Source organism: Copadichromis virginalis, linkage group LG19 (assembly GCF_057382275.1).
Source record: "Copadichromis virginalis isolate Kocher_CV1m ecotype Utaka linkage group LG19, C_Virginalis_male_GT1.1, whole genome shotgun sequence".
NCBI lineage: Eukaryota > Metazoa > Chordata > Actinopteri > Cichliformes > Cichlidae > Copadichromis > Copadichromis virginalis.
Window position 1 is genome coordinate 24083620 of NC_140636.1, and position 25744 is coordinate 24109363.

General features: G+C 41.0%; 4 protein-coding genes across 5 annotated transcripts; all 4 read left to right on the forward strand.

The window, feature by feature from the left end:
• The first annotated feature begins 913 nt into the window (after nt 1-913).
• Nucleotides 914-11611, forward strand: foxo3a (forkhead box O3A). 2 transcript variants are annotated; one of them, XM_085442628.1, is made up of 3 exons: nt 914-989; nt 3225-4144; nt 8466-11611. In XM_085442628.1, exons 2-3 carry the CDS (start codon nt 3590-3592, stop codon nt 9768-9770), a joined length of 1860 nt encoding a protein of 619 aa, XP_085298754.1. In that variant the 5' UTR covers nt 914-989; nt 3225-3589; the 3' UTR covers nt 9771-11611. The 2 variants fall into 2 exon arrangements, 1 of the variants encoding a protein (XP_085298754.1); XR_014916969.1 differs by lacking the exon at nt 914-989 and having other exon boundaries at nt 2786-4144; nt 8466-9842; nt 9914-11611.
• A 518-nt stretch (nt 11612-12129) lies between these two features.
• On the forward strand, nt 12130-13375 carry LOC146686150 (putative uncharacterized protein C6orf183). Its single transcript, XM_085442128.1, has 4 exons — nt 12130-12287; nt 12763-12835; nt 12975-13085; nt 13209-13375. The coding sequence occupies exons 1-4, from the start codon at nt 12148-12150 to the stop codon at nt 13347-13349; spliced, it is 465 nt and encodes a 154-aa protein (XP_085298254.1). The 5' UTR covers nt 12130-12147; the 3' UTR covers nt 13350-13375.
• Nucleotides 13376-14339: 964 nt separating this feature from the next.
• On the forward strand, nt 14340-20261 carry LOC146686151 (uncharacterized). The gene is made up of 12 exons (XM_085440972.1): nt 14340-14519; nt 14606-14696; nt 14785-14915; nt 14995-15147; nt 15353-15454; nt 15931-16089; nt 16167-16258; nt 16395-16530; nt 19137-19340; nt 19428-19760; nt 19888-20088; nt 20205-20261. The coding sequence occupies exons 1-12, from the start codon at nt 14340-14342 to the stop codon at nt 20259-20261; spliced, it is 1839 nt and encodes a 612-aa protein (XP_085297098.1).
• Nucleotides 20209-25740, forward strand: LOC146686152 (uncharacterized). The gene is made up of 6 exons (XM_085442126.1): nt 20209-20322; nt 20440-20959; nt 24251-24403; nt 24648-24738; nt 24818-24952; nt 25592-25740. Exons 2-6 carry the CDS (start codon nt 20838-20840, stop codon nt 25613-25615), a joined length of 525 nt encoding a protein of 174 aa, XP_085298252.1. The 5' UTR covers nt 20209-20322; nt 20440-20837; the 3' UTR covers nt 25616-25740.
• The last annotated feature ends 4 nt before the right edge of the window (nt 25741-25744 follow it).

The following is a 25744-nucleotide window of genomic DNA, read 5'->3' on the forward strand; positions in this document are numbered from 1 at the left end:
TCACTGATTCATTTTGAACGTGACAGTGAGGTTAGCAATAGCAATACTCCTGATAAGATTTAATGCTCATATGAAAAAGTATTGTACAGTGAGTCATTCAAACACAGTTTCATTGTGTCATGTTATTCTGTTTAAATATACTGGAAACAACTTTATTCGGTGCATCTTGCTAGTACTGGGTTGGACCCCCTGTGACATTAATTAAACAAGGTGCTGGAAACGTCCCTCAGAGATTTTGACATGATACAATCACACAGTTGCTGATTTCTTGGGTGCACATTCATAATATGAATATGCAATTCCATCACATCCCAAAGTGCTCTATTGGATTGAGATCTGGTGACTGGGGAGTGCAGTGAACATCACTGTCATGATCAAGAAACCAGTTTGAGATAATTTGAGCATCATAAGATGGGTACATTGTGCTCATTTGTTACAAGGGACCAAAGTGTGCCAAAATGGAACCATTACACCACCAGCAAACATTTTGAGTTCCCTGAAGCAAGTAATTTACAGCTCTCTGTCACATGTGAAACTTGGGCCTAAATTTAATTTTTGGTGCCCCAAATTAACTCTAACAAAAGCTACATAATCTAAGCAGGAAATAGCACCTATCTTCTTCTAAAGCTAATGTTGACTGATTATATATAGGGCTGTTTTCGCGTCTAATTGGTCTGGCCAGTACCAATACCTCAGGCGGGTAAATATGGCAACCAACATGAACATATGAAGATCACACACCGCTCACTAGCCCAGCATTAGTGCATTAACATTGATAAACTCTTTCCTATATGGACAAATTCTTTCAACAATTTGTTCCATAATCCATTAAACAAACAACAGAAAACATTCCCACACAAGAAAACCCCTCCACTTGGTTTTGCCCAGCAAGGTTCAAAATGACATCACCTGCACTATAAAAGTCAGGACATACGGGGCGAATTTTAACACACTTGACCGGTATGGAGGGCAATGAGAGGAAAACTGTGGTAAGTAAGGAAAAGCAAAACCCTGAACCTGCAACATAATAAAATAATTTAGCAATTTATCATTGTGAATTTGCTTTAACTGCATTAATTACTTAAACTGTCACAGAATGCTAACACATAGCTTAGATAGCAAGTGAACTACTGTTGCTTTAGCAATTGCAAATCAACAAATAAACATGTTTTAAAAATAAATATCATAATCATCTATATTTGTATTATACTGCTCTGTCACAGTATAATGTAAGAGATAAGCGGAGAATCTGAAAGTGTTTCAAGTACTCGCCCACTTTTTTCCACTCTTCTGTCGTCCACTTTTACTGAGCCCATGGGAAGTGTAGCCTCAGTTCTCTGTTCTGACAGGAGTGTCAAGCAGTATGCTCTTCTGCTGCTATACCCCGTCTTCTTCAAAGTTTGAAGGACAACGTGCAGAATAGATGCTCTTTTGTATACCTTTGAGTGGTTATTTAAGTTACTGTTGCCTTTTATCAACTCTAAGCACCAGCAAGATCCCATCACCCAGAGAGCTGCTGTGGACTACAGATATTCTCTTTTTGGACCATCATTCTGTAATCTCCTGAGATGGTGGTGTGGGAAAATCTAGATCAGCAGTTTCTGAAATGGTACCACCACATCTGGTACCATCAACTATATCATGTTCAAAGTCACCTAAATGACCTTTCTACTCCATCCAGATATTTGGTTTGAACTACCTAAGGTTGTCTTAATCATATCTACACGTGTAAATGTACTGAGTTGCTGCCATGTGATTAGCTGACTAGATATTTATGCAAACACAAGTGTTTGATTACTTTATTGGCTTTTAGATTCATTTTGGCAATATGGCTTAAGAGTTGAATAGTTTCTGACGTTGGGGAAACTCTCCCTTTAGGCAGGTTTTAAAAATAATTTTGGTGGTTTTGCTATTGTGAAGTGTCTGCAACAAATACCAAGGTCGATATCTAGAAATGTACTCCAGTGAAAAGGAATTTATAAATATTTTTACCTCTTCAGTTCCATTTTCTGTACACTGCTGGGGTGTTTTTGTTTTAAATAGTGGGTCCATTCAAAATCTGTGTGGGGTTGGTTGTGTTTTTTTGTTTTTGTTTTTGTTTTTTGTGTTAACTCAGATTTAAATCTGTATTGGCTATCAAATAACAATCTTTGACCTGGAAAAACAGAGGCTGTGTGGGTAGGTGTGCAGCTGACATTCTTCAGGTCAGTATAACCACCAAATTTCCGTAAACGGTTGCTGTCAGGACCTGACTATATCTAGCTCTGGTTTCAGATAGGAAAATGACATGTTTAGAAACTGCATATCTGAGTAGGGGACAAAAACAACAGCCTATTGTGAGGAGCATGTTTGTTTATTCTATACTTTTACCTTTTTGGTGGAAATGTATAGGTTTTTGCTTTGGCTTAAATGTTTTTAATGCCAGTCGAGTATATTAGGACTGTATTCCTGGCAGTGTGGGAGGAACTTAAAGGCATATTTGGGTAAAATGCACATATTTATCAACTTAAACGGTACAGTCAGTTTTTCAGGTTAGTTTGGGTTGGTTGTATTTTTTAAAGATGACCTATATATTCCGACATCCAGTTATTTCCCCTGCATTCCTGATTTTTATGTAAACATTGTTGCTCCCTTTTTTTTTTTTTTCGTTTAATATTCAAGTGAATAAAATCCAGTTTTACCGTTAATTTTTGCGCACTGGATACTCTCCGATGGTCACATTAGAGGTGATGTCATTGGCGAGCGGACATCTCTACACTGTCGCTTTAATTTCAGTGCAGTCCAGGGGGCAGGATCGCTTTTTTCCTTTTTTAACCCTCTTCTCCTGGGCTCTGAGCGTTTGCGCCAACCGCAGCAGCAGATTGAATGAAGTGTTTGCAGGCAGCTGGGCACACGGAGGACACCGTGCTACTTCGTCCGGGATGCTAGACTACAGCCAGCATCATTATTTTTCAGCTCTTAACTGGGCGGATTTTTAGGCTCTGTGCATTTTCCCAGCAGCCACATTTTTAAGAAGGTGCAGGCCCTTAAGAAACCGTCCCCTAATCGCCTTGATGGTATCTGGACTGCAGCGCTCAAGCGACTGGCAGCTCCACAGCACGGCTGATTAAGAACTTGGGGAAGTGAAATGGTCAAGATGGCAGCTGTGTGGAGTGATGAAACTGATGTGGTGGCATTAGATGCAGCGTGCGTGTACATTTAAGATTTTTCCCTTTGTCATGCAGGATCGCCGTGCGGGACGCGGACGCTTGTGAAGGAACGCAGTTTTGGATTCCTCCGAGGCTCCGCGTACGCTTCACGTCTTTTCACTCCACAGTTCGCGAAATTGCAATGCATGTTGGCCAGGGTGTGGGCTTAGCACGACAAAAGGCGATGTTCTGGTGATTGTGGTGAGCTCCAGCTGCTCCGTGTGTTGCGGACGGACGCCGTGCAGGAGGACTGATAGACTGACACGTGCTGGGACCGAGCTGCAGGAAGGGACACTTGCATAGTAAATAAACTGTCCACGAAGCCTGCACGCGACATTGATGGAATGCGACCCGAGTGATTTTATAACCCTTTGTGCAACCCCCGACAAATTACGACCAACATGGCTGAGGCGTCGCGCAACGGCAACGAGCCGCCTCTAAACGTTGAGATAGATCCGGATTTCGAGCCCCAGAAGCGGCCACGGTCCTGCACTTGGCCCCTGCCCCGTCCGGAATCTGGTGCGGGCAAGCCCGGGGCAAATGACACTGACGTAATCCCCGAAGAGGAGGATGATGAGGGTGGGAGCACGGGGAGCGGCGCTGCTCAGAAAGCCAGCGGCGGCGCTATTAAAACCCGAGAGCCGAGCAGCAGCAGCTCCATCTCCCAGCCGGTGGAGGTCCAGCGGGGCCCCTCCAAAGAGGAGACCGCCGACGGCTCGCCGTCCTCGGCGCAAACCCCCGCAGCAGCTCCGAGCGGTTCTGCCACCCAGCAGCTGAGGAAGTCCTCCGCCCGCAGGAATGCCTGGGGCAACTACTCCTATGCAGACCTCATTACCCAAGCCATCGAGAGCTCCCCTGAGAAAAGGTTGACCTTGTCCCAAATCTATGAGTGGATGGTGAGATCCGTGCCATATTTCAAGGACAAAGGCGATAGCAACAGCTCTGCTGGCTGGAAGGTGAGCGGTGATGTGTTGGGGCTGTCATCATAACAAAGACCAGTGTTATTTTTTTTTTTTTTAACTTGTCCTGTAAGACATGCAATGCACAAAGCTCATTTTAATTCTGAGATGGAGGCAGTAGGTGCAATCACAAACCTGTAGTCTCATCAGTTACTGGCTATACACATTTATTTATCAAACATCTCCTCCTATCAGCAGGGGATCTGAAGATGTGTGGCAGTCTAACGGCACATGGTGTAACTATATGTAAACCAGTGTAGTTGTAGTAATGCGTATCACATTACACGCTTCATTATGCCTCTAAAATTAAGGATGCAGACGAACCTCTGAGAACAAAGCGGCTTGCTTGAAAGTTGAAACCCAAAAGACGTGCAATGCAAAGTTGATTTCACTTTCAGACATACTGCTCAGACTGCAGCACAGACTTCACCAAAGCTTCAGCCGGGCCTTGCTTGTGTTTGATTTTCAGGATTAGTTTGGCCTGGACCAAACCAATTCATCTGTCATGGAATGTAGTCTGATGAAAGCTTTGAGCTTTGCAGGATTTTGTGTGTGTGTGTAATCCTGCACAACTGGATATGCAATGCAAGCTGATTCCAGTGAGCAGCTTCTTTGAATGAATCACACTGGTTAAATTGTGCTGGTTAAAACTGCTGCATTTACAGAAGGGGAAATAAAAACATCACCCTGAACATGTGAAACTGATTAATCTGCACAGAATCAGTTACTTTATGCTCAAAACTGCTAGATGTCAGTTTTCATTCATGTTTAAGCTGCCTGATGCATATTTGAGCTTGGCAGATGTTGACTGGAAAAGGAAAGGGTTAATAACAGGGTTTCACATGTGCTGACATCAGCATTTCCTAGGAGATGCTTTGGAGCTGTGTGACATTCAGGTTGAGCCTGGCAAAAGTGTCCCCAGCAGGTTCAGGGTTGAACAGATGGGTTTTAAATTCAGACCCGTCACACATCTCATTCAGCACACTGAAAGTACACCACCTTCAGTTTTGAGCTTTGTCTCCAGTGCTGTAAGTCAAACTAAATATTCAGCCCCTGTATGGATGCCCATCAAACCCTCTCCGGTTCAGCCCCGCTGTTGTCTTTTCATGATGCCTGGGCACAAGAATCAATCAGCTGACTATAAATTATGTAGGTCAATGTGTAGCAGTATGAGAGAAGCTCAGTGTTTGTCTTTGGATCTGGCTCTGGCTAAACTGGCATTGCTCCAGTCCCTGCTCAGAACGAGGCTTTGCTCAAAGGGTGCTGCAGCACTACTGTGACTGCGTGTGGGGGAGGGGAAGGCAGGAGTTCGCTCTTTGTGATTTCTCTTGTAAATGCAGTACAGCTTGTACTGTACGTGCCTGTGAAGCTTATTGGATACCTTCATATATCCAATAAAATTTCATCTTAAGGAGGCAGACAGGTAGGTTACGCTGCTGTATGTTTGCTATTGGTTTTATTCATATGGATGTGGTTACCTTAAATCTTTAACAAGGTGCTTCAGTCTTTTACTGGTTGTGTACAGGAAGTGAAATCAATAAAAGAAGCATGTTTAAAATTCAGTACTTCTGCAGTAAACCACCTTTGAGTCATCAGATTTTGTTGTATCAGTGCCTTGGGCATTTTGAGGTTGTAAATCTGCCTGCTCCAATAATTGAATACAACAACGGTACATCTTAAAGCCTAATAAATGATCACAGACTTGAATGGAAAAACCTCCTGTGTCAACACCGGACTGTATCCCAGGCTTATTTGTTGCAACTCCACTGTATTGGATTGCATTAGATTGAACGGGACAGGTGGTGTTATTGTGTTCTCTGCCTGTAGCTCATGGGATAAGCAACATGTTGGAATATTTGACTTGCCCCATCGACAAGTGTGGTATTGTATATCATGGTAGTGATAAATTTACATGTAAACATTTTGATTAGTTAGAATATGTAGCTGAAAAGGGATACATAAATCCCACTGGATAGATCAATATCAAAAAGCAATTCTAAATTGATCAAATTTAGCTTTAATGGACAGAAACTTTTTCTCTTTTTTTTGGTACCGCTGTGGTCTGTTCACCCAATGAGTTCTTGTCAGTGAGATAGCTTTTATGTAAACTGATTCAGTAGTAGCAGAGACTCTGACTTTGTCTAGATAGATATAGACAGGAAATGAGTGGATTAGTGCATTTCTAACCAGAAATAAAAGGTCTAATGGCTGCTCATCTGTTGTGTAAACACAAAGACCAGATGCACTTGCATAAGATTTCAGCAGAAAACAGCGAAACACTTATCAGGTATGTGTTTACTGCAGTATGTTTGGAATCGCTGATATACTGAAAAATGAAGCTGTTGCCAAAAGGATGTTTTCCAGATGTTGAATCAAATCTTCCATATCAAATGGTATGACAGAGCCTCTTTTGTACAAAAAAAAAAATTGTGTTCATCACTCCATTAAAACCTGTTGCCACTGTCATCAGCCCAGTTCTCATGTAATTTAGCATACCTCAGCCTTTTCTTACTGCTTCTCTTAGGAATGGCTTCTTGTTGGTGGGTCTTTACTCTGTCTCAAAGCATTAAGAGGAAAAACCTGCTTGTTTGAGAACCCTCAGTCATTAAAGCGCAGATCAAGTGCCTTAATGAGACCAATTTCTGGTCTCCTCTTGCTGTAGTTTGTTTTGTGTTGAGCTTGCTTAGCGGATAACTTTAATCGTCTTAGAGATGGGTTTAAATGGGACCTTGAGTTAAATCAGGTTAATTTAAGCTTTAGAGAATTGAGTTGAAGCCTCTCCCTGTGAAGCTGGCCTCTGGGTTATGGAGATCACTGCGGAGTTTCTCCCTCTGTTACTGAAGTGTGACAGGCTGGGCGTGCACGCTCCAGCTGTTTAATTTTGTACGTGGTAAGGAACATCTCCAGGGAAATCCTGTAGACCTTTGTGAGCAGCCAGAAATGGGTCACAGTGCAAAGAAATGTCTATGAAGACACTGCAGCATTGGTAATTAGTCCTTTTGTATTAACCCTTTAAAGCCTGAACCATGAAATAAAAGCCCAAAAACTTTTTTTAAATTATTATTATTAATGGATTGTTTAGTGAGTCTTGCAATAACGATAAATATTAATTTGCATAAGTTTAAATTTGTATCATATTAGCTACATCAGGCTTTTGTTTTCCTTTCTATATTTTTTTTTGCAGAATATTTACACTGATATAGATGTATCATCTTTGATACACTTGGCCTTAAAGGGTTAAATTACAGTTAACCCTGTGCAATATCCTTGAGTCACTCATTTCTTTAATTTGAATTTCAGTAGTCTTTGGGAATGTGTCTCCAGGCTTCTTGAAGGAGACTGAAGTTCTTTGGCTGTTTGCTGCCTTTTTGCTCAGTTATCTGTCAAGATGATCCCACACCGCCTCAGTAATGTTGAGGTCTGGGCACTGGGGAGGCCAATCTATGACCGATGGTGTTCCCCTTTGGGGGGGGGGGGTGGCATTGGAAGTCTATTTGGGATTGTCCCAAAAACACTACTGCTAATCGCACCTTCCAGATTGTATTGCACGGTGATGTCAAACTGTACTTGATTGCATTCATGATTCCATCAATTTGGCAAGATTTCAACACCTCTAGCTAAAACACAGCCCAGAACATGACAGAGCCTCAACCATGTTTTCTAGATGGCTATAGACAGTCACTCTTGTACCACTCGACTGTACATATTGACAGCAACTTGAACCATAACTTTCAAGCTACATAATACCTTTTGCCACTGACTTTTAGTCTTTTGTAATCATCTGAAAAGTCAGCAGTGTCTCTATTTAGAACACAAAATTCAGATAATTTCAGTCCTGTGTTTTATTTTGTCATCAATTTGTCCAGTTTCCTCAAATTTTAGGAACACTGCACACCATGCTGAAAACGTAGTACTGTAGATGAACAACAAAACCTTAAGAAGTTTTGTAGGGGACACAGAATACAGCACTGTCTGCTTACAGCACTGAGTTTTGTATTCTGTTGTAGTGATTTATATTATCTGGCTCATTGTTCCTTTGTTGGGCCGTTATAGAGCTCTGCAATTACTGTAATACATGTTGTAATCTTTTGTAGTTAAGCTTGACTGAAGTTTGAGAACAACACTAACAGATGCAGCAGGAACACACATTCTGACTTGGTCCACTTTGTAGGTCACATCTCGTTAAAGCTTTTGAAGCTCCTAAAAGTATTTAATACTTAATCGTATCATGTACACAAGATATTTTTTTTATGAATTATTGCTCATACTGGGAAAGTTGTATTAATGCTTAAGTTTTCTTAATCATTTGTCTTTGCAGAATTCCATCCGACACAATCTTTCCCTCCATAGCCGTTTTGTGAAAGTCCAGAATGAAGGAACTGGGAAAAGCTCCTGGTGGATGGTCAACCCAGAAGGTGGGAAAGGAGGTAAAGCTCCCAGACGTAGGGCTGTGTCGATGGATAACAGCAAGTACATCAAAGGAGCCAGAGGACGTGCCACAAAGAAAAAAGCCTCATTGCAGGTTGCTCAAGATGGGAGCTCTGAGAGCTCCTCGAGCCTCTCCAAATGGACAGGAAGTCCCACCTCCCGCAGCAGCGACGAGCTCGATGCCTGGACAGACTTCCGCTCTCGGACAAATTCCAACGCCAGCACGCTCAGCGGTCGTCTGTCCCCAATCCTGGCTAACCTGGAGCTGGATGAGGTACCTGATGACGACTCACCCCTGTCGCCAATGCTGTACTCCAGCCCCAGCAGCATGTCTCCGTCCACTGGACCAACAGGACTGTCTGATCTGGCAGGCACTATGAACCTCAATGACGGGCTCTCTGACAACCTGATGGATGATCTTTTAGACAATATCAGCCTCACAGCATCCCAGCAGCCTCCTCCTGGAGAGGAAGATGGGGCCAACAGTCAGGGGAGTTCAGTATTTACCTTCAGCTGCTCAGGAAGCAGTTTAGGTAGTCCCTCTAGCAGCTATGGGACGAACCCACTCTTCAGCCCTCCGTCCATCACGAGCCTGCGACAGTCACCCATGCAGACCATCCAAGAGAACAAGCAGACCACTTTCTCCTGCATGTCTCACTACAGTGAGCACCAGGCCCTAGATCTGCTTGGGATGGACTCCCACAGCCCCAGCAATGTCATGATGACCCAGTCCGACCCTCTGATGTCGCAGGCCAGCACCGCCATCGCTTTGCAGAACTCCCGCCGAAATGCCATGCTGCTCCGCAAAGACCACATTCTGGTTAACCACACCAGTGCAGGCCAGGCCCAAAGCTCTTCAGTGCCTGGTTGGCAAGCGGGCTTGTCAACCTCTGACAGTGACGACGGCTTCCCTGAAACAAAGCAGCTACACCTGAAGTCTCCTAGTAAGAACGCCTCTATGCAGCTCAGTTCCAGTTTAACCAGTCAGGACCGTTTCTCCGCTGATCTGGACCTTGAGGTGTTCAGCAGCAATCTGGACTGCGACATGGACTCAATCATCCGCAATGAACTGATGGACGCAGATTGCCTGGACCTCAGCTTTGACTCTCGCCTCACCTCCACACAGAACAGCAACAAGAATTCAGGAAGCTTCTCCAGCTCGAAACAGAGCCCTCAGAGCTGGGTGCCGAGCTGAGGAGCTGTCAGAAGTAAAGAAGGTGTAAATTTGGGTTAATTGTCCTGCGTTGTGCAACTAGAGGGAAGGAAGGTATGTAAGAGTTTCAGTAGACTTTCTTCCTATTTTTCATTTGCGGCATTAACTTCAGTACTGTATTGTAGGTGTCTGAGACAAAACAACAGTGTCTTCACAGTGAAGGAAAAATAATTGTTTCAAAAGATCAATGCCTGGCCAGTATGAACAAACGGTACTGAGTGGAATGAAACTACAGTACCTTCAGTTAAAACTACATGGATCAACTTGTATCAGTCTCAGGGATTCACTCATATCACAAAGTAATACATAAAACTGAAAATGAAGTGTTTTCATCCTGCTTTCTCTCCTCTTTCACACCCTTTCATACCCAAAACATTTTTTGCCAAACCAGCTGTCAGCCTGACTGATGGCCTGTTTACAAAAACTGCAGAGAATGTTACATTACTACGTTCCAGTGGAGGATACTTGACAAGCTGCTTTTTTTTTTCCTTTGTTTTTTAAAGATTTCTTTGAGACGTAGCCTAAATGGACAAACAGTTTTTTAAAAGCTTTCCCTCCCCATTGATGCACCAATTCACACCAAATATCAGTATGTAATGTTATCAAGATGTGAACTGCTCTACATGATGTGTTTTTTGTATGCAGTGTTTTTTCAATTTTTATTTTTTGTAGCAAATTTTACCCTGTGATTTTTAAGTGACATTACTGTGAATTCTGTTCCCTCTGAAGAGGTCCATTACTGAAGTATTGATGATGTTTCTGCTGCAGATCCCTTTTTAGGTCCCTCCTCTTCCACTCACTGCACTGTTGGAAGTACTGCTCTGTATACAGACCTTAGGACTGAGTTAAGGACACGATTTAGTTCTAGTTACCACTTTTTAGTTGTCAAACACTTGGGACTACTTGGGTTGAAATAACCACATTCAGTGACTCACAGCGCTCGACAACTACACCAGTTTTGGCGTTGATTTGATGGAGTTCTTGGTGCTCTAAATCTAAAGATAGCAGGGAGTGGCTGCAGATGAAGCACCGTCAGTAGCCTCTTCTTTGTTATCAGCACTATAGCAGGTGCTGGGTGACATGTTTTCAACACTGGGAGGGTGTGTAGTATCTTGGCGTTTTTCTTTTTTCTTTGTAATGAAAGAAATGACCACAGTATCTTAAATATTGCCAAAGTTTATCTGCATTTAAATAAGTGGAAAGAGGCTACACAGTGCATAGCTAATCAGAAGTGTGTGTGTGTGTGATATAAGGGCGAAAAAATCTACATCAGCACAATTTTGTAGGAACAGCAGGATGCTTTTTAAAATTGTTTACATTTTTAATTTTTTTTTTTTTTTTTTTTAATTATCAGGAGTGTTTTAGTAAACTTGTCTCATGTTGCATCATTGTAAAAAAACAAATTTGGTTTATTTATTGCGATACTTGTTGCCATTGTTCCTCGATGCACATTTGGTTAGGGCTGTGTAAAATCATGTTTTCATTGCTCTGTTCACTGGGTGATCACTTGCACAACAAATGAAAGGGTCCTTTTGAGAAATGTTTAACAGTGTGTTAACCAGATTAAATAATTCTCATTGGCTTAACCTTTTAATACATTTCTGCACAGCTGTGCTTCCACTTTTTTTTTTTTTTTTAATTTTTTTTTTTTTTTTTCTTGACTGATTTTTACAGTCTGTGTTAAGGTTTAAATTTCACTGCCAGTCTCCACATTTCATATATTCCTATTGCTCCTACAAAAACAAAACATGAAGTTGACATTTCCACTTGTAAAGCAAACACTTGGTTTTATCAGAGCTGGTGCATGTAAATAAAGCAAACTACTGAAAAGCTGGAGTTTGATGTTGTCTTTTGTTTTTAAATCTGTCCCTAGAGGAATTCCACAGCTGTGGAGGTGACTTGCTATTGGATAATCATATCATTGAAGAACCAATCACACACTGTATCCAAGAGGAATAGACTATTTGGGCCTAAATCAGGGTTTTTGAAGGCAAGGAGCTATAATTGGTGAATTCAGGTGCTCCTCAAAGATGTAATAGTACAGTGATGCAATGACTTGTATTTGAGATTTTTATTACAAACTAGAGGACAAAACAAAAAATTTGACTGAAGAGACTGACATCACTGACATGACAGCCCAAAGACTGGTTGACTGCACTGAAACGATGGAGCCCTCTAGAGCCTGAATGGAGTCACTGAGTCCAGATGCCCATGGATATTTGTCTCCATGGACACACCACAACAAGTCAGCGTTGAGGCAGAGATTTAGCAGGGCTAAAGGAGAGGGAGAGAGAGAGAGATAAAAAAATTTTTTTTTTTTTTTTTTTTTTTTGTCATTTGAATGTGTTGATCATTGAAGATGTCAGACATGTGTGCAGTGTACAAAGTTTCCTCCTCTGTGAAGGTGAAGCAGATGGAGGCAGAGCTGTGGAGTCACCTCTCTGCACTCAAGGCAGAGATTGAAGAGAATAGAGGAGCAGGATCTTCTAATGCCTACAGGTTTGTCTGTGATGTATTATTTAAGCTCAGATTGCCAAAAGGGTAGACCTGAAAGCTATCCTCAACTCAAAATATGGCCGGTTGTTATTTAACATGAATGTTTGCCCTTCACAATGCAGACCGATGTACTTATGTGCTCAAATAACCCTGCACATTTCAGATTTCTGTTCTGAAGCAGGACGCCTTTCGGTTTTCCACCTTAAATCCAAGTTTAAGATGCATAAGGCTTGTAAAGTATGCAACACAAGTATTACCAGTAGTGATGATAAATTCACATTAACAGGCAGCTGAACTTTTTTTGTTAGTGTTATGTTCCCTGTATATTTATCTTTTTTTTTTTTTTTTTTTTTTAAAAGCCTAAGTAGTGTAGCAGCATAGTAGTCACTTTAGGTAAAATGTGACAGATCTGAGCTGTGACTGATTTGTGGGCATTTACATTTTAAACCCATGATGTTTGTAAAAGTTTTTGTTCCAGTTCTGTACTACCTCCTAAAGATATTTCCTTCTTTCGTGTGGAGAGGGAGCATGCACTGAGGAGAGGGCTTCAGGTGATGCTTTCTACAGAAAGTTCATTATTAGTCTTGCATTGTTAGACTTTAAAATCTTTGATTTATATCCAATATTAAGTGAAGGCATTATTTTTAGGTTTTTTTTTTTTAGGTGTAGTTTGTTTTCTGCTGGTTTCAGGTGGCTGACATTTTGCCGACTCGGTCTCAGGCTGATATCATGCAGCGAGAGCTGGAGAGCTGCTTGAGTTCGGAGTACACTCCTGACAGTCTGCCTCTTCTGCTGCACCAGGTCAGGACAGAGACAGAAAATTTATGCCTGAAACAAGAAGCAGAAACAGATTATTTTAGGATTTTTTTTTTTTGGAAAAGTTTTTAAACTTAAACCAGTTTCCTTTTTGTATTTTTACCACAGTTCTTCACAGACAGATCTTATCACTTGGCTCAGATCAGATATCTGCTCATGCTGAGATGGAGGAGATTTTGCCACCATGCCAGCGTTATTGAGAAGCTTTATCCCCATTATAAGGTTGCCATGTGTAAACGAACAGCATGACCTAGCAGTGTTTTAACAATACTCTAAAAAAAAAAAGTACATCTTTTCACTGTACTTTTGTACTGGTTTGTGGTTATTTTCTGCATTTTATTCTGTATCTACCTTTAATCTGAGTTTAAAAATATGGCAAATATCACAGAATACATTTCCCAAAAAACACAGGATGCTCTACACGAGTGTGAATGTGACTTAAAAACATGTTTAACTAGTACACAATTAAGGTAGCATTAATTCTGAAAGGTGTATATACTCACTGGACACTTTATTAGCATTAGCTTGCTAGTACAAGTTCTGTTACTGTTGCCTTCCTGTCGGTACGACTTGGATATCTGTGGATATTTTGTTTCTTTTTTTGGACCATTCTCTGTAAATCCTAGAGGTGGTCATGTGTGGGGAAACCCCAGTAGATCAGAAGTTTCTGAAATGGCAACATTCATGCCAAATTCAAATTCCAAATGACCTTTCTTCTTCATTCTGAAGTGCGGTTTGAACTTCAGCAGGTCTTCTTGACAATGGCTGGTTGCATTAATGAGCAGTTGAACAGGTGTGAGTAACTACAGGTTTTTGGATTTCTTTTTCAGGGCAGCTGTTGTTTACATCATCTTAGATCACAAATCACGCTGCAAAGTTTCACAGCAGCATAGTAAAAGAGACGGAGGGCTAAATTATCGTGTCTGCAGTCATGTTTTCCATCTTTGTGTTACTTTCTCTTATATATGAGCTTTAAATGATAACAAATACTTGGGATCCAGTTATTTAGATTTTATACAGCATCTGTGATTTAATAATTATTCAGAATGCAGTCAGTTCAGGAAGCATACGGTTCCTTGTACACTATTTTGAACGTCACTGGAAAATGTTCTCCTCGTGTAAACAGCTTGAGAATGCTGAATCTTTTATTTCTAAAGAACGAGAAGAATCGTACAGATGTCGCACTGAAAAATGCATCATCGTATAAGACTTGTTTTGTCTCAGGATCAGGTGTCCTACATGACTCGTGAGTATCAGGATGCCGTTCAGAGAGCTCGCAGACTGTCAGCAAGCAGAGAGAAGATGCTGACCGGCCGAGGAAACCCCGTCAGCCTGCTCACTCAGGACGATGTCGTCATTTATCTGCAGTGGCTTGTCTGCCACCTGCACTCTGTTCAGCCCATCCACCACTTTCTCAGGGTAAAAAGCCACAGACAGATTTTATCACTGTTCATCCTGTCTGATGCCTGTGGTGCTTTATTTCACATTAAAATTTGCTTTAACAGGTGCTCCACTATGTACCTATGTGTGAAAGAAAAGATGAAGCACCAGGAAAGGATTGTGGGGAAATTTTGCATGAAAGGCAACAGGCTGATGGTGAGCTTTTCCCTTCATACATGTTTTTTGTAATCTTTTGGAAATAAAAAAAAAATAGTAAAAAAGTTTACATTTAACTGTATTTCAGTACTACCACTCCACACAGTTCACCTGGAGCAGTTCATGCCCGAGCTGGAGTCCCTGCTCGCCTACTTCTGCCTGCCGTATGACACAGGAAATCTGAAAACCACTGCAGATGAGATGGAGCTATTCAGCATGGTATATTTGTCCTCAAAAGGTGGTGAAATTTAAAATGCATTTAAATTATTGGTCTGAATCGCAGCTGCTGTCTGTCCAGGTGTGGAGGGAGTTTAAAACAATCTTCCGACAACAAGAGCAGATGAAAACGTTTCCTCCTTACGACGGTATGGACGTCAGAGAGAGTCAGTGGGGGAGGAAGAGTGCAAACATGGCTGTATGCAAGGAGGCTAACTGGATTCCTTTCATCCAGGTTTGAGGGGAAACAAATAAAATAGTAAAATAATCTTTTCAAATACTGTTTCCTGTGATGCTCGGTGCTTTAGAGTTCATCAGTATCTGGCAAAACATTTGCATTTTTTTTTTTTTTCTGTAAGCACTTGTGTTTTTATGGATTCTGTAGTCTTTCAGACGTTTGCAGGATGCTAGAAACTGATTGTTTGGTTTCCGCTCTGTAGGTGAAACCCAGGCGAGATCTGTGGCAGCAGAAGCTCTTCACAAAGCTCAAGGAAAAGAATTCAGTTGATGAGCTGCTCCAGATGCAGTGCAAGTTTCTTCAGGTAAAAAGCGAGTCTGCTCTGAATCAGTGTCACGCATCCTTCAAAATGGGTGAAATTATTGCAAATGATTAATAAATATATAGTTACAACTGACTAACTGATAACTGGTGAAAAGAACATAAGTGAGAATTTGCTAACAGTGCATTACACTAATGCCACTTTATTAGGTACACCTTTTCAGCTGCAATGTCATATGAGCCAATGACCTCGGAGTATTTAGGCATGTGGACATAGTCGAGACAAGCATATAAGCATGGATCCATCCTGCCTTGAACCAGCAGCTCAGACTGGTGCTGGTACCGGAATGATTTCGGAACTTTCTTGAATCTGTGCCACAAAGAATGAACACAGTTCTGAAGAAAAGCCAGGACTAGCAACGTGTACCTAATGAAGTGTCCTGACTGTATATAATGCCTTTTTATTTTAATGATTTTTGTCACGTTTTGTTATGCTGTCCTCACTGTGTATCCGAGCAGGTCCGCAATTTGCTCCACGTGGCTGCAGCTCTCAAAGAACATGCTGCACAAGTTGGCGACTCACAATCCACATCGTTCATCTCAAGCAGCCGCAAGACAAAAAAACAAATGATCTCTGAGATTTGGAAAAATGTTTACAACGCTGCCAATCTCATTCAGGTGTGTGTCGTCTAGTTTTCGACTTGGGAGATGTAAAAATTCAGTCAGTGCAATAACACTGACATTTATGTTAATAGGAAACCCACAGTCACTCATCCGCATCCAGAGGGAGCCGAGGCAGCAACAAAGAGATTTCAAAGAGTCAGACTTCAAGCTTTTACCATGAAAGGTGTGTTTATTCAAAGAAAAATTGCTTTGCAGAATTTATTCATCACATTACTTTGGTCACTTGTGAGGCTGAAAGCCTTTTAAGACTAAGGAAAACATCAGCTCTTTTCCCACTCACTCATATTATCGTGGCACAGTCAGTCTTTGGAGGACAACCTGCAGGTCCTGGGCCTGGATGACAGTTTACCTGAAGGCTTCTCGGGTCCAGTAGTAACCAGAGGAGCTTACCTGTCCCTCATCTTTCTGCGCCACTTGAAACTCAGAGAGCTCCAGGTACAGTAGTAGTATTTTCTACTAGTATTTATGTGGCAGGTATGTAAGTGCATGTTGATGTATGCAGTATAATAGATACATTTCATTGGCATTGGGGTGAGAGGAGCAAGAAAAATGCAGTTAAATGCAGGGAGGTCTTTTAACACATAGTGAGTGAAAAAGGTGACTGAAGAAGACACACCAAATGCATCATGGGAATCCCCCAGCAGCCTACAACTATTGCAGTGTAACTAAGGGAGGATTCAGGGTCACCTGATCCAGTCCTAACTATATGCTTTAGCAAAAAGGAAAGTTTTAAGCCTAATCTTAAAAGTAGAGAGGGTGTCTTTCTCCCAAATTCAAACTGGAAGCTTCTTTCACAGAAGAGGGGCCTGAAAGCTGAAAGCTCTGCCTCCCTTTCTACTTTTAAATACTCTAGGAACAACAAGTAAGCCTGCATTCTGAGGGTGAAAAGCTCTAATGGGGTGATATGGTACTATAAAGTCATTGAAATAAGATGGGGCCTGATTATTCAATACTTTATATGTGAAGAGCAGGATTTTAAATTCGATTCTGGATGTAACAGGGAGCCAATGAAGGGAAGCCAATGTGGGAGAAATACGCTTTCTTTCTAGTCCCTGTCAGTACTTCGGATCAACTGAAGGTTGATAATAATGAATTAGAGTAGTCCAGCCTAGAAGTAATACTAAGTAATGCCTATGACCTAGTTCTTTGGCATCGCTCTAACACAGGGTGTTTCTAATTTTAGAGATATTGCACAATTGGAAGAACTCAGTCCTACATATTTCTTTAATATGCACATTGAATGGCATATCCTGGTCAAGAATGAGTCCAAGATTTTCAGGGCCAAGTGCAATAACCTCAGTTTTATCTAAACAGAATTGGTCCTAGCACTGAACCCTGTGAAACTCCATAATTAACCTTAGTGTGTGAAGAGGACTCTCCATTTACATGAACAAACTGGAGTCTATTAGGTACGATTCAAACCACTGCAGCACGGTACGTTTAATTGCTACTGCATGCTCTAATCGCTGTAATAAAGTTTTAGGGTCGACAGGATCAAACGCTGCACTGAGGTCTAGCAGGAAAAGCTAAGAGATGAGTCCACTTCTAAGGCAATTAGAAGATCATTTGTAACCTTCACTAAAGCGTTTTTTTAAAATTACCTCCTGCCAGCTTGAAGGCCAGTGGTACATAGCCGATTATTAGAGAGAGGTTGACCATATTTAAGACTGAAACATTAATTATTGGTGGGACTTCTCTCAGCAGTCTTGAATGGGGTCTAAAAGACATGTTGATGCTTTGGAGGAAGTAATAACTGAAGTCAGCTGGACATAATGTTACGTCTGTGAGATGGTTACGAGTGACTTTTTCTCTAATGTTTAAAATTTTATTTGTGAAGAAATTCATGAAGTTCTTACTAGTTAACTTTTGCTTAAAGGAATGCTACAGGTGGTAGAGCAGATCACCTACTAATCAGGGATTGAAGCACCAGTCTTCTATCTGCTCCAGTCTGCATGCCAAATATCCTTGTGCAAGATACTGACCTCAAGTTGCTTTCCAATGCATCCATCGGAGTATGAATGCGCATGAATGTTAAATAGAAAGCACTTAAGAAGTAGAAAAAAGTGCTTGACCGAATGAGGGTGAATGAGGTTGTTTTTTTTTTTTTAAAGTGGTTTTAGAGTAGAGTTTAGAGTTTTCAGAGTAGAAAAGTGCTATATAAGAACCAGTTCATTTACCATTTCCCCTGGTCCTTACTGGGTTGTCTGCTTTAGGTCTGCGAGTTATACCAGGGAGTCAAGTACTTCTGGTTTGAGCCTTTCTTTTTCAGAAGAGCTACAGTATCCAGAGGTGTTCGCAGTGAAGAAGTGAAATTATTAACAAGATAATCAACCTCTATGGGAGTAGCGTTCAGGTAGCTGCTCTGCTCTGTTTGGCACCAGGCATAGAAGAAGAGAACAGTAGATGAATTACATCCTTAAACTTAGTTACAGCACTTTTAGAAAGACATCTACTGAGATGAAATCTATTCCCCACTGCTGTGTAATCCACCATTGTAAATGTAAAGTTATGTGGAAATGTTCCGTTTCTGTGCCATATGTGAGAACAAGATCTAGAGTGTGAGTGGTGGGTGGGTTCTTTTACATTTTGAAAGAAGTCAATCGAGTCTAATGATCGATTACATGTCTTGTTGAGGCTGTCAGTATCTACACTGATGTTAAAATCACCCACGATAATTATTTTATCTGAGCTGAGCACTAAATCAGATTAAAAACAGGGTCTTTGGTTAATTAACGACTGGAGTGGAAGATTGCTGCCATTTATTTAAACTAATATAATCATCCTGCTGTAAACAGGTTTCTATAAGGCAGAGTAAATCAATTTGTTGATCAATTTTTAATAAAATGGGAGAGAGAGACACTTCACTGTTTTATTCTTTGGTGCAGTTGCGGATACTGAATTGTTCTTTCTCTCGTCTCTAAACTGTTTTTTGCTGATGATCGTTTTCTTGTTGATTAAAAAAAGAAAATATATTAAGTATATCTGTCTGTTGCTATAGTATGCGAGCTCTCGAATGTCGTTTTAATTTTTACCATCTGCAGCGTGTGTCACTTGGGATGCTGAACTACCTGCGCTCTGTGGAAAGGACTTTGACCTTTGACCTGGCAGGTTTGCAGCTAGAAGGACAGGTGCTGCGCAGCACAGCAGAGGAGACGGGTTGGATGAATGTAGCCAGAGGAGGAAGAGGAGAGGCAGAAGGTCTCGGCTCTGTCCAGTATATTCACAGCACTCCTGTCGATTACAAGGTAAAAACATATATCCTCTTGCTTCAAGTGAATTTAAAAAAATTGGTTTAACTGAGAATCCAGACATTGCTTCTTACAACTGTCTAGGTCCACTGCTCAGAGTTCATGGAGTTTGCAGAGGTGGAGAATCTTCATGATTTTTACACCTCTGAGGGTCGTTACATCCACACTCAGGACCCCAGAGGGTTTTACATCATGTACGACGCTGCTCTGCAGGACCTTGTAGAGCTGATGAATGAGCTTCTCCTCATCGGCTCGCACTTCATCCACAGAAACACAATCAAACAAATTGGAAAAACTGAGGGAGTGTCAGCCTCGACAGTAGATTTCAACTCCTGGGCTGGGACAGATGTTGACCGCGTTGCTTTGCTTCTCAATTTGTGGGCATGTGAGACTGAGTTCATGGAGAGCAAAGTCCAGGTAGATTGATGGAAAAGAGGATTTGATTTCTTTTGGCTCAGTCATTTCCTGTTAGCATTGAACTTTATAGAACTACGACTGACATACTGTTACAACTGACTAACTGTGCACTTCTGTGTTTCTGCAGCTTTTAAACTGTTACTATGAAGCCTACCAGCATGCAGTGGGCACAGAGGAGAGGTTTGCATTGGCCCAAGTTATCACTGACATCATGCACAGGAAGCCACAGCTGGACCTGAACCAGGATAACTATTTTCAGGCCTACAGGACTGAGATCAGCTGCATGCAGAGCCACCAGCGGCTGATCCGAGACATTCTGGACAATCAGGTAAACACTAAATGATGCACTGGATTGTATTTACATGTGAAGCTGTGCAATGACTGTGGTCTGTACATGAGACACACCACAGTTATATGTTGTGGTTATGTTGTTCCTCTGAACAGATAGACAGCGACTGTACCTTCAGCGCATCTGGAGAAATGATCACAAAGGCTTTATAACCAGCTATGGTCGTCCACCCAACTATGTTCCCCAATATTTGGTCTCACTTGGAGGCACGAGGCAAGTTAAAACAGCTGTGGAAGACTTTATACAATAAAACATAATTATTTTCTTCTTTTAATGCTCATGTCTTTCCCTCCTTGCGTCCTTTTGGGGTTTTTTTGTTTTTTTTTGCAGGCCTGCTCTGATGAACGTATTCCTGCTAGAAGTTCACCCATCACTCTGTCTGGCCTCTGCAGTCTATCACGGATTGGTTCAGGCTCACACTGAACTATGTCAGTTGCACCGAGCCACGAGCATCACTGACAAACTCCACCTCGAACACAACCTTTTAGAGCAGGCACTGAAAATCTGGAACAACCAGACTTCACCAGGAGCCTCCTACAGCTCACAAATACAAAGAAATGTACATTCTTGTTCAGCGTATGTTCAGATTACTGTGTACAAAAAAATAAGCCATTTCACTAAATCCCAGTTTCTGTTGCTCTCAGTTGTTCTCAGACGTGTTTATTGAGGATCCAATTTTGGTCCAGAAGTTGGGCCTGTCACTAGTAAAAGCTGCAGAGGAGAGGGACATGAAGCAAGGACCAGACAAGCTGACAGACTGTGCTGTAGAAACATTGTCCATGCTGCTGGAGCTTATGAGCATCCGCCATCGCCTGCTGGAATCTGCCTCAGAGACGGCACATCTGGCACAGTTAAGAAAACACTCACAGCAGAGGGGCAGGGGTATTTACAATAGGTTCTGGACCTTTTATTTAACTCCTTTTCCCCCCATGAAGATCACATTTGACAAAGTCCTTTGTACCCTTAGTAACAAGTTTTGACACCTCACTATGCATCAATAAAGAGGTGGTTTGCTAAATATTAAACAGTTTGCAGGTTTTTCAGCCAATCATCAAGTTCTGATGAAAACCCAGTTGTTTTGTTCTATAAACATACCTGACATATAACAAACTGCTCAGTTCAGAAATGAGCTTCAAAGGTTACTTCAAAGAGTTATTATATTTACACCCAAACATATCCAGCTGCAACCTAACACATTTAAGTTTTATATAGCATGATAACACAAACAACTTTCCACTTTTAATTTCCTACATTTTTACATTTCATACTTCTCTGTCGCACCTCCTTCACTACATCCACGGCTTTTCTTCCTCTTTCCGTCTGGCAGCTCCAAGTTCAACACCTTTTATCCAATATATCCACTATACCAATTCTGCACATTTCCAAACCATCTCGTCCTTTTGGTTTTTAACTCTTTCTCCAAACCGGTGCTGTCCCTCTGATGTAGTCATGTTTATTCTTGTCCATGCTGGTCTCTCCCAATGGAAATCTTGACATTTTCAGCTCTGCCTGCTGTCTTTTTTGTCAGTGCCAACATCCTCAAACTATACATCACTTGTTAATTTTGTAAATTTTCCCTTTCACTCTTGATGCTATCCTGTCACTGACATTTGTCTTCACCCACTGCACCTTTTTCTTTTAGCAAAAAAAAGTTTCTGGAACAATTTTAAAGTTGTTTAAAACTTTAAACCCTCCCACACTCAGAAAAATAAAGGTGCCAACTGGAACCAAAAGTGGTTCTTTAGACTGATGCCATAGAAGAACCTTTTTTGGTGCCACAAAGAACCTTTCAAACAATGGTTCTTTGAAGAACCATTTCTTTCAGTGGTTCATTGAAGAACCTTTAAAGGTGCCCCAAAGAACCATCAAGAAATGGTTCTTTGGGGCACCTTTAATGGTTTTGATGTTCATTTACCTGCAGATGCACTATACATACCTGCTCCATGGTTTTTCACAACATTTTGCACATCACTATTTAATACAGGAAGTAGGTGAACTAAAACAAGTCATCTTTCTTTGTGAGAGGACCATATTAATGAAACAAACCTCATCATAGGGAGCCCTAAAGATGCTCCTGCTGCTTCTCTTCCTCCTCATCCTAAGCTTCCTTCTCCTTGTCCTCGCCTTCCATCCAATTGTAATTCAACCTAATTGTGTTTCTCCCCCTCCTCTTCCTCATTTTGTTGGAGCTGTGAACACAATTAATGTGAATCTGGATTAATTTGTGCAAACAAGAAAAATCTACAGCTTTTTGGTCAGAGGTGCTCTTGTGATTTAAGCCGGGTAGAGTAGATTTATCCGTTGATGCTACCTGCTTCAGCTCTGGCTGCTGAGTGATATTTACACCCTGGCTGGATTACAAACTTTAACCATGTGCTGAACTTTGGCCCAGCGTTGATACCTCTTGTTAGTATAACGACCTCTTCTTAGCTTGTATGTATGATGGTGGATAAATGAAATATAAAAAAAAAAATTAACTATATTACAAAAGAACATCTATCTTGGAAACATCAAATGACCGGAGCATAACTTGTCAACTAGTCCGAAACTAAGTTATGCAGGAACAGTCAAAGACACCTTCTCATGTCACATTTCTATTCATTTCTATATAATTTGATTAGACAATAAAGAGTTATCTAATCTAATTATTCATTCAAAACTCTTATGCATAGCTGCATTTTATACAGCTCATACAGAATTCAAAGTACAGGTTCATGTGAGTATTTAATGTACGGCTCAGATCTACAGAATTTCAGAGTTTTTAGAGCAGACACAGAGCTCACGCCACAACAGGCTTCAGGCGCCATTTTAGTGACTTTAACAATATATTAAATTTTAATTTCGGTCTAGCTGACATTAGGTTATGTACGCAGCACGCAATTGAACCACATATTTTAGAAGCCAAAGGTTCAAATTAGCTGGGAGCAGCTTCACTTAATTATAACAGTGGTTTTGTTAGGAAAACAGTTGGATACTAAATTGCGCTGACATCAACGGCTAACGTATCTAGCTAATCGCTACTGTTAGCACAACATTAACAGCAAGCTACAATGACGAGTAACAAAAACAAAACAGTAATAAGGTTTTAATGAAAATGTTTTACCTTTTCCAACAGTCCCAGAATCCACAGCTTCAAAGTCCAGCAGGTACTGAAGACTGTTATCCGTTTCGCTGTCACCGTCCGTGAGGTTTTTTTTTCCCGAAAGGTCAAGGCCCGCCGCTCGCACACTCTGTCTGCGCATGCGCATCCCAACGACGGACCCCTCCGTCCGCTCCCGGGAGGTTATAGTATGACGTGTTCTGACGTCACTCTCTCTCTCCCTGTCATTTATTTGGCTCGAAACACATATTAACAAATTGATCAGTGATGAACAACTACTCAGATCATTTACCTAAGCAGTGCGCTTTGTCAAAACGAAGTGTGTGTCCATTACACTGACATTCTGTTCTGCAATTATTATTTACTTGTATTTTATAATTTGACTTTACATACTGCTGGGTGGTTTGTAAAGTTTACAATAACTAGTATTATCATTATGCTATATTTTCAAAAATATATAATAATCTCAAAAGCAATGCCTTGGAGTAGAAAATAGTAATGCTTTATTAAAATTTAAAACTAAAGTACAGTATTTGAATGTGTGTATTGTGTCTACTGTTTGCAAATATTTCTAACTTTTATTTGAATATTCAGCTTCCTACCATCTTCTCTTAAAGGGTAATTGCCAGGTATCCCGCCCTCCCCCTTCGCACACACATGCACACAAAGAAAACACACAGTATAATTCACAGCCTCATTATAGTGAATAAATATTTATGCCATTTACACCATCAAACTTAGATTGCTAAGGATGAAGAACCTTTTGTTCTTTAAAGAACCATTTGTAATAGCTGAAGAACCATCCACAAAATAAAAAGGTTCTTTGACGCATGATGGTTCTTTAAAGAACCATGAAGACATCTGAAGAACCATTTAAGAACCATAATTTTTCTGAGTGCAGGATAAGAAGAATCCAGTTTCTATTAAACTACAGCTGTTGTTAGGTTATACTGGCTCTTTGCTGATATGTTAACATTTCTGTGCAGCCAGGATTAACCAGTTTGAATTAAATGAGTAATGTAACGTAACATTTTTTCTCAGGCTGTACAGAAATGTGGCCTTAGAGTTCGGCTTTGAGGAGTTCCACCTGTATCTGAGGCCGCTGCAGTTTGAGTGTACTGATCAGAAAGTCAGAGTCCAGCAGAGGCCTTTTTGTATCACAGAAATCCTGGAGGACGACAGCTGTGTGGACAGGTAAAACATAACTACATCTGATTTTCCAAATAAATCTTCATTTTCATAATAGCTGAAAGCTGGAATTTTATTCTCTTTAACTAAAAAGTCTGCTGTATATTAAAAACCAGACATGTTTGAGAGAAGCTGTCAAAAAGATGTTAGGACTTCTCTTAAGCAATCTAGCAATGTCTATTATTTCAGCTTCTTTACAAAAGCAGTAAACTGTGTTTGAAAGAAAATTAAAGAGGACTTTCTGCTGCAGGCTCATCCCATCCCATCTGCCTCTGAGCATCCAGGAACTGGACGAGAACCAGATCAGATTTAGCTTCAGCTCAGAGGAAGCAGTTATCCATGTGAGATTAAAGTAAACATTAAGGCTTATCAGAAAATAAATTAATACACACAAATACTTTCATGTGTTGCTTTTCCTAGCTTATGAACAGACAGAGTATCAAGAACCTCCAGGTGGCGTTGGCCTGTCAGGTTACACAGAAGAACGCCTTGACGAGTGCGGTCAAACTGGCTCGACTTTGTCTTTGGGCAGAAAGTGACTCATCTTCAGCCGAGGTTTGTGTTGCTCTCTGATGAAAAGTAATTTCAACTTGGAGTATTTGCCTTTCCTGTGAAGAACCTGTCAAAATAACAGTCTTAATGACCTGGAGTCTGTCGGCCGCCTGCTGCAGCTGCGCAGGCAGGTCCTCCTGCTGCAGTTTGATACTGCTGTCAGAATCTTTGTCAGGTCAGCGGTGAAATCGTCACTTCCCTCAGCTGTCTGCTACCATACTGACACTTTCTCCATGACAAAGATATTTAAAGGCTGTTTTACTTTTTTCTTTTCTGTGTTTGGTTTTATGGTTTCCTTTGTTATGATGCAGTTTTCATTGATTTAAAAAAAATACCAGCATTTAATAGAAAACATTTTCAAATTTTGCAAAAGAAACATGCTTTAAAAAAATAGTGTATAATATTTTAAAAACATAAAGAAAAGTATGGCTTAAATTTAGTGATTAGTTCATGTTGATGCGTTTTCCACTGCTGGGTGATGTGAGGTGTTTGGCCAATTCAAATATTTCAACAACTCAAAGCTTTTGCGGTATCAGTTTTTGTTTTTTGTTTTTTCCAGTTACTCGCCTGAAGTTTCCCTCCATCACTCTTCTATCACAGCTTAATAAACCTTAATAATGAAAGTATGTTTATCATGTCTAGGGAGGCTTTCCTCTCCTCTGGTGATGTTACTTCCTGCCAGAGTGTAAATGACAACATGGCGAACGCTCTCCCTCCAATGATTGGCTGCATCCAGACTGACGTCTTCAGTCTCACGCTGCCCGTTCCTCAACCTTTGGAGAATCAAGGCTGTCA

Coding starts and splice junctions, on each gene's coding strand:
- foxo3a (XM_085442628.1), top strand. CDS start 3,590: ATGGCTGAGGCGTCGCGCAACGGCAACGAGCCGCCTCTAAACGTTGAG. Junction 4,145..8,465: donor ACAGCTCTGCTGGCTGGAAG/GTGAGCGGTGAT, acceptor TTGTCTTTGCAG/AATTCCATCCGACACAATCT.
- LOC146686150 (XM_085442128.1), top strand. CDS start 12,148: ATGTCAGACATGTGTGCAGTGTACAAAGTTTCCTCCTCTGTGAAGGTG. Junction 12,836..12,974: donor CACTGAGGAGAGGGCTTCAG/GTGATGCTTTCT, acceptor TGCTGGTTTCAG/GTGGCTGACATTTTGCCGAC. Junction 13,086..13,208: donor TGCCTCTTCTGCTGCACCAG/GTCAGGACAGAG, acceptor TTTTTACCACAG/TTCTTCACAGACAGATCTTA.
- LOC146686151 (XM_085440972.1), top strand. CDS start 14,340: ATGACTCGTGAGTATCAGGATGCCGTTCAGAGAGCTCGCAGACTGTCA. Junction 16,531..19,136: donor TGAAACTCAGAGAGCTCCAG/GTACAGTAGTAG, acceptor TACCATCTGCAG/CGTGTGTCACTTGGGATGCT. Junction 19,341..19,427: donor GCACTCCTGTCGATTACAAG/GTAAAAACATAT, acceptor ACAACTGTCTAG/GTCCACTGCTCAGAGTTCAT.
- LOC146686152 (XM_085442126.1), top strand. CDS start 20,838: ATGAAGCAAGGACCAGACAAGCTGACAGACTGTGCTGTAGAAACATTG. Junction 20,960..24,250: donor GAGACGGCACATCTGGCACA/GTTAAGAAAACA, acceptor ATTTTTTCTCAG/GCTGTACAGAAATGTGGCCT. Junction 24,404..24,647: donor GACGACAGCTGTGTGGACAG/GTAAAACATAAC, acceptor TTTCTGCTGCAG/GCTCATCCCATCCCATCTGC.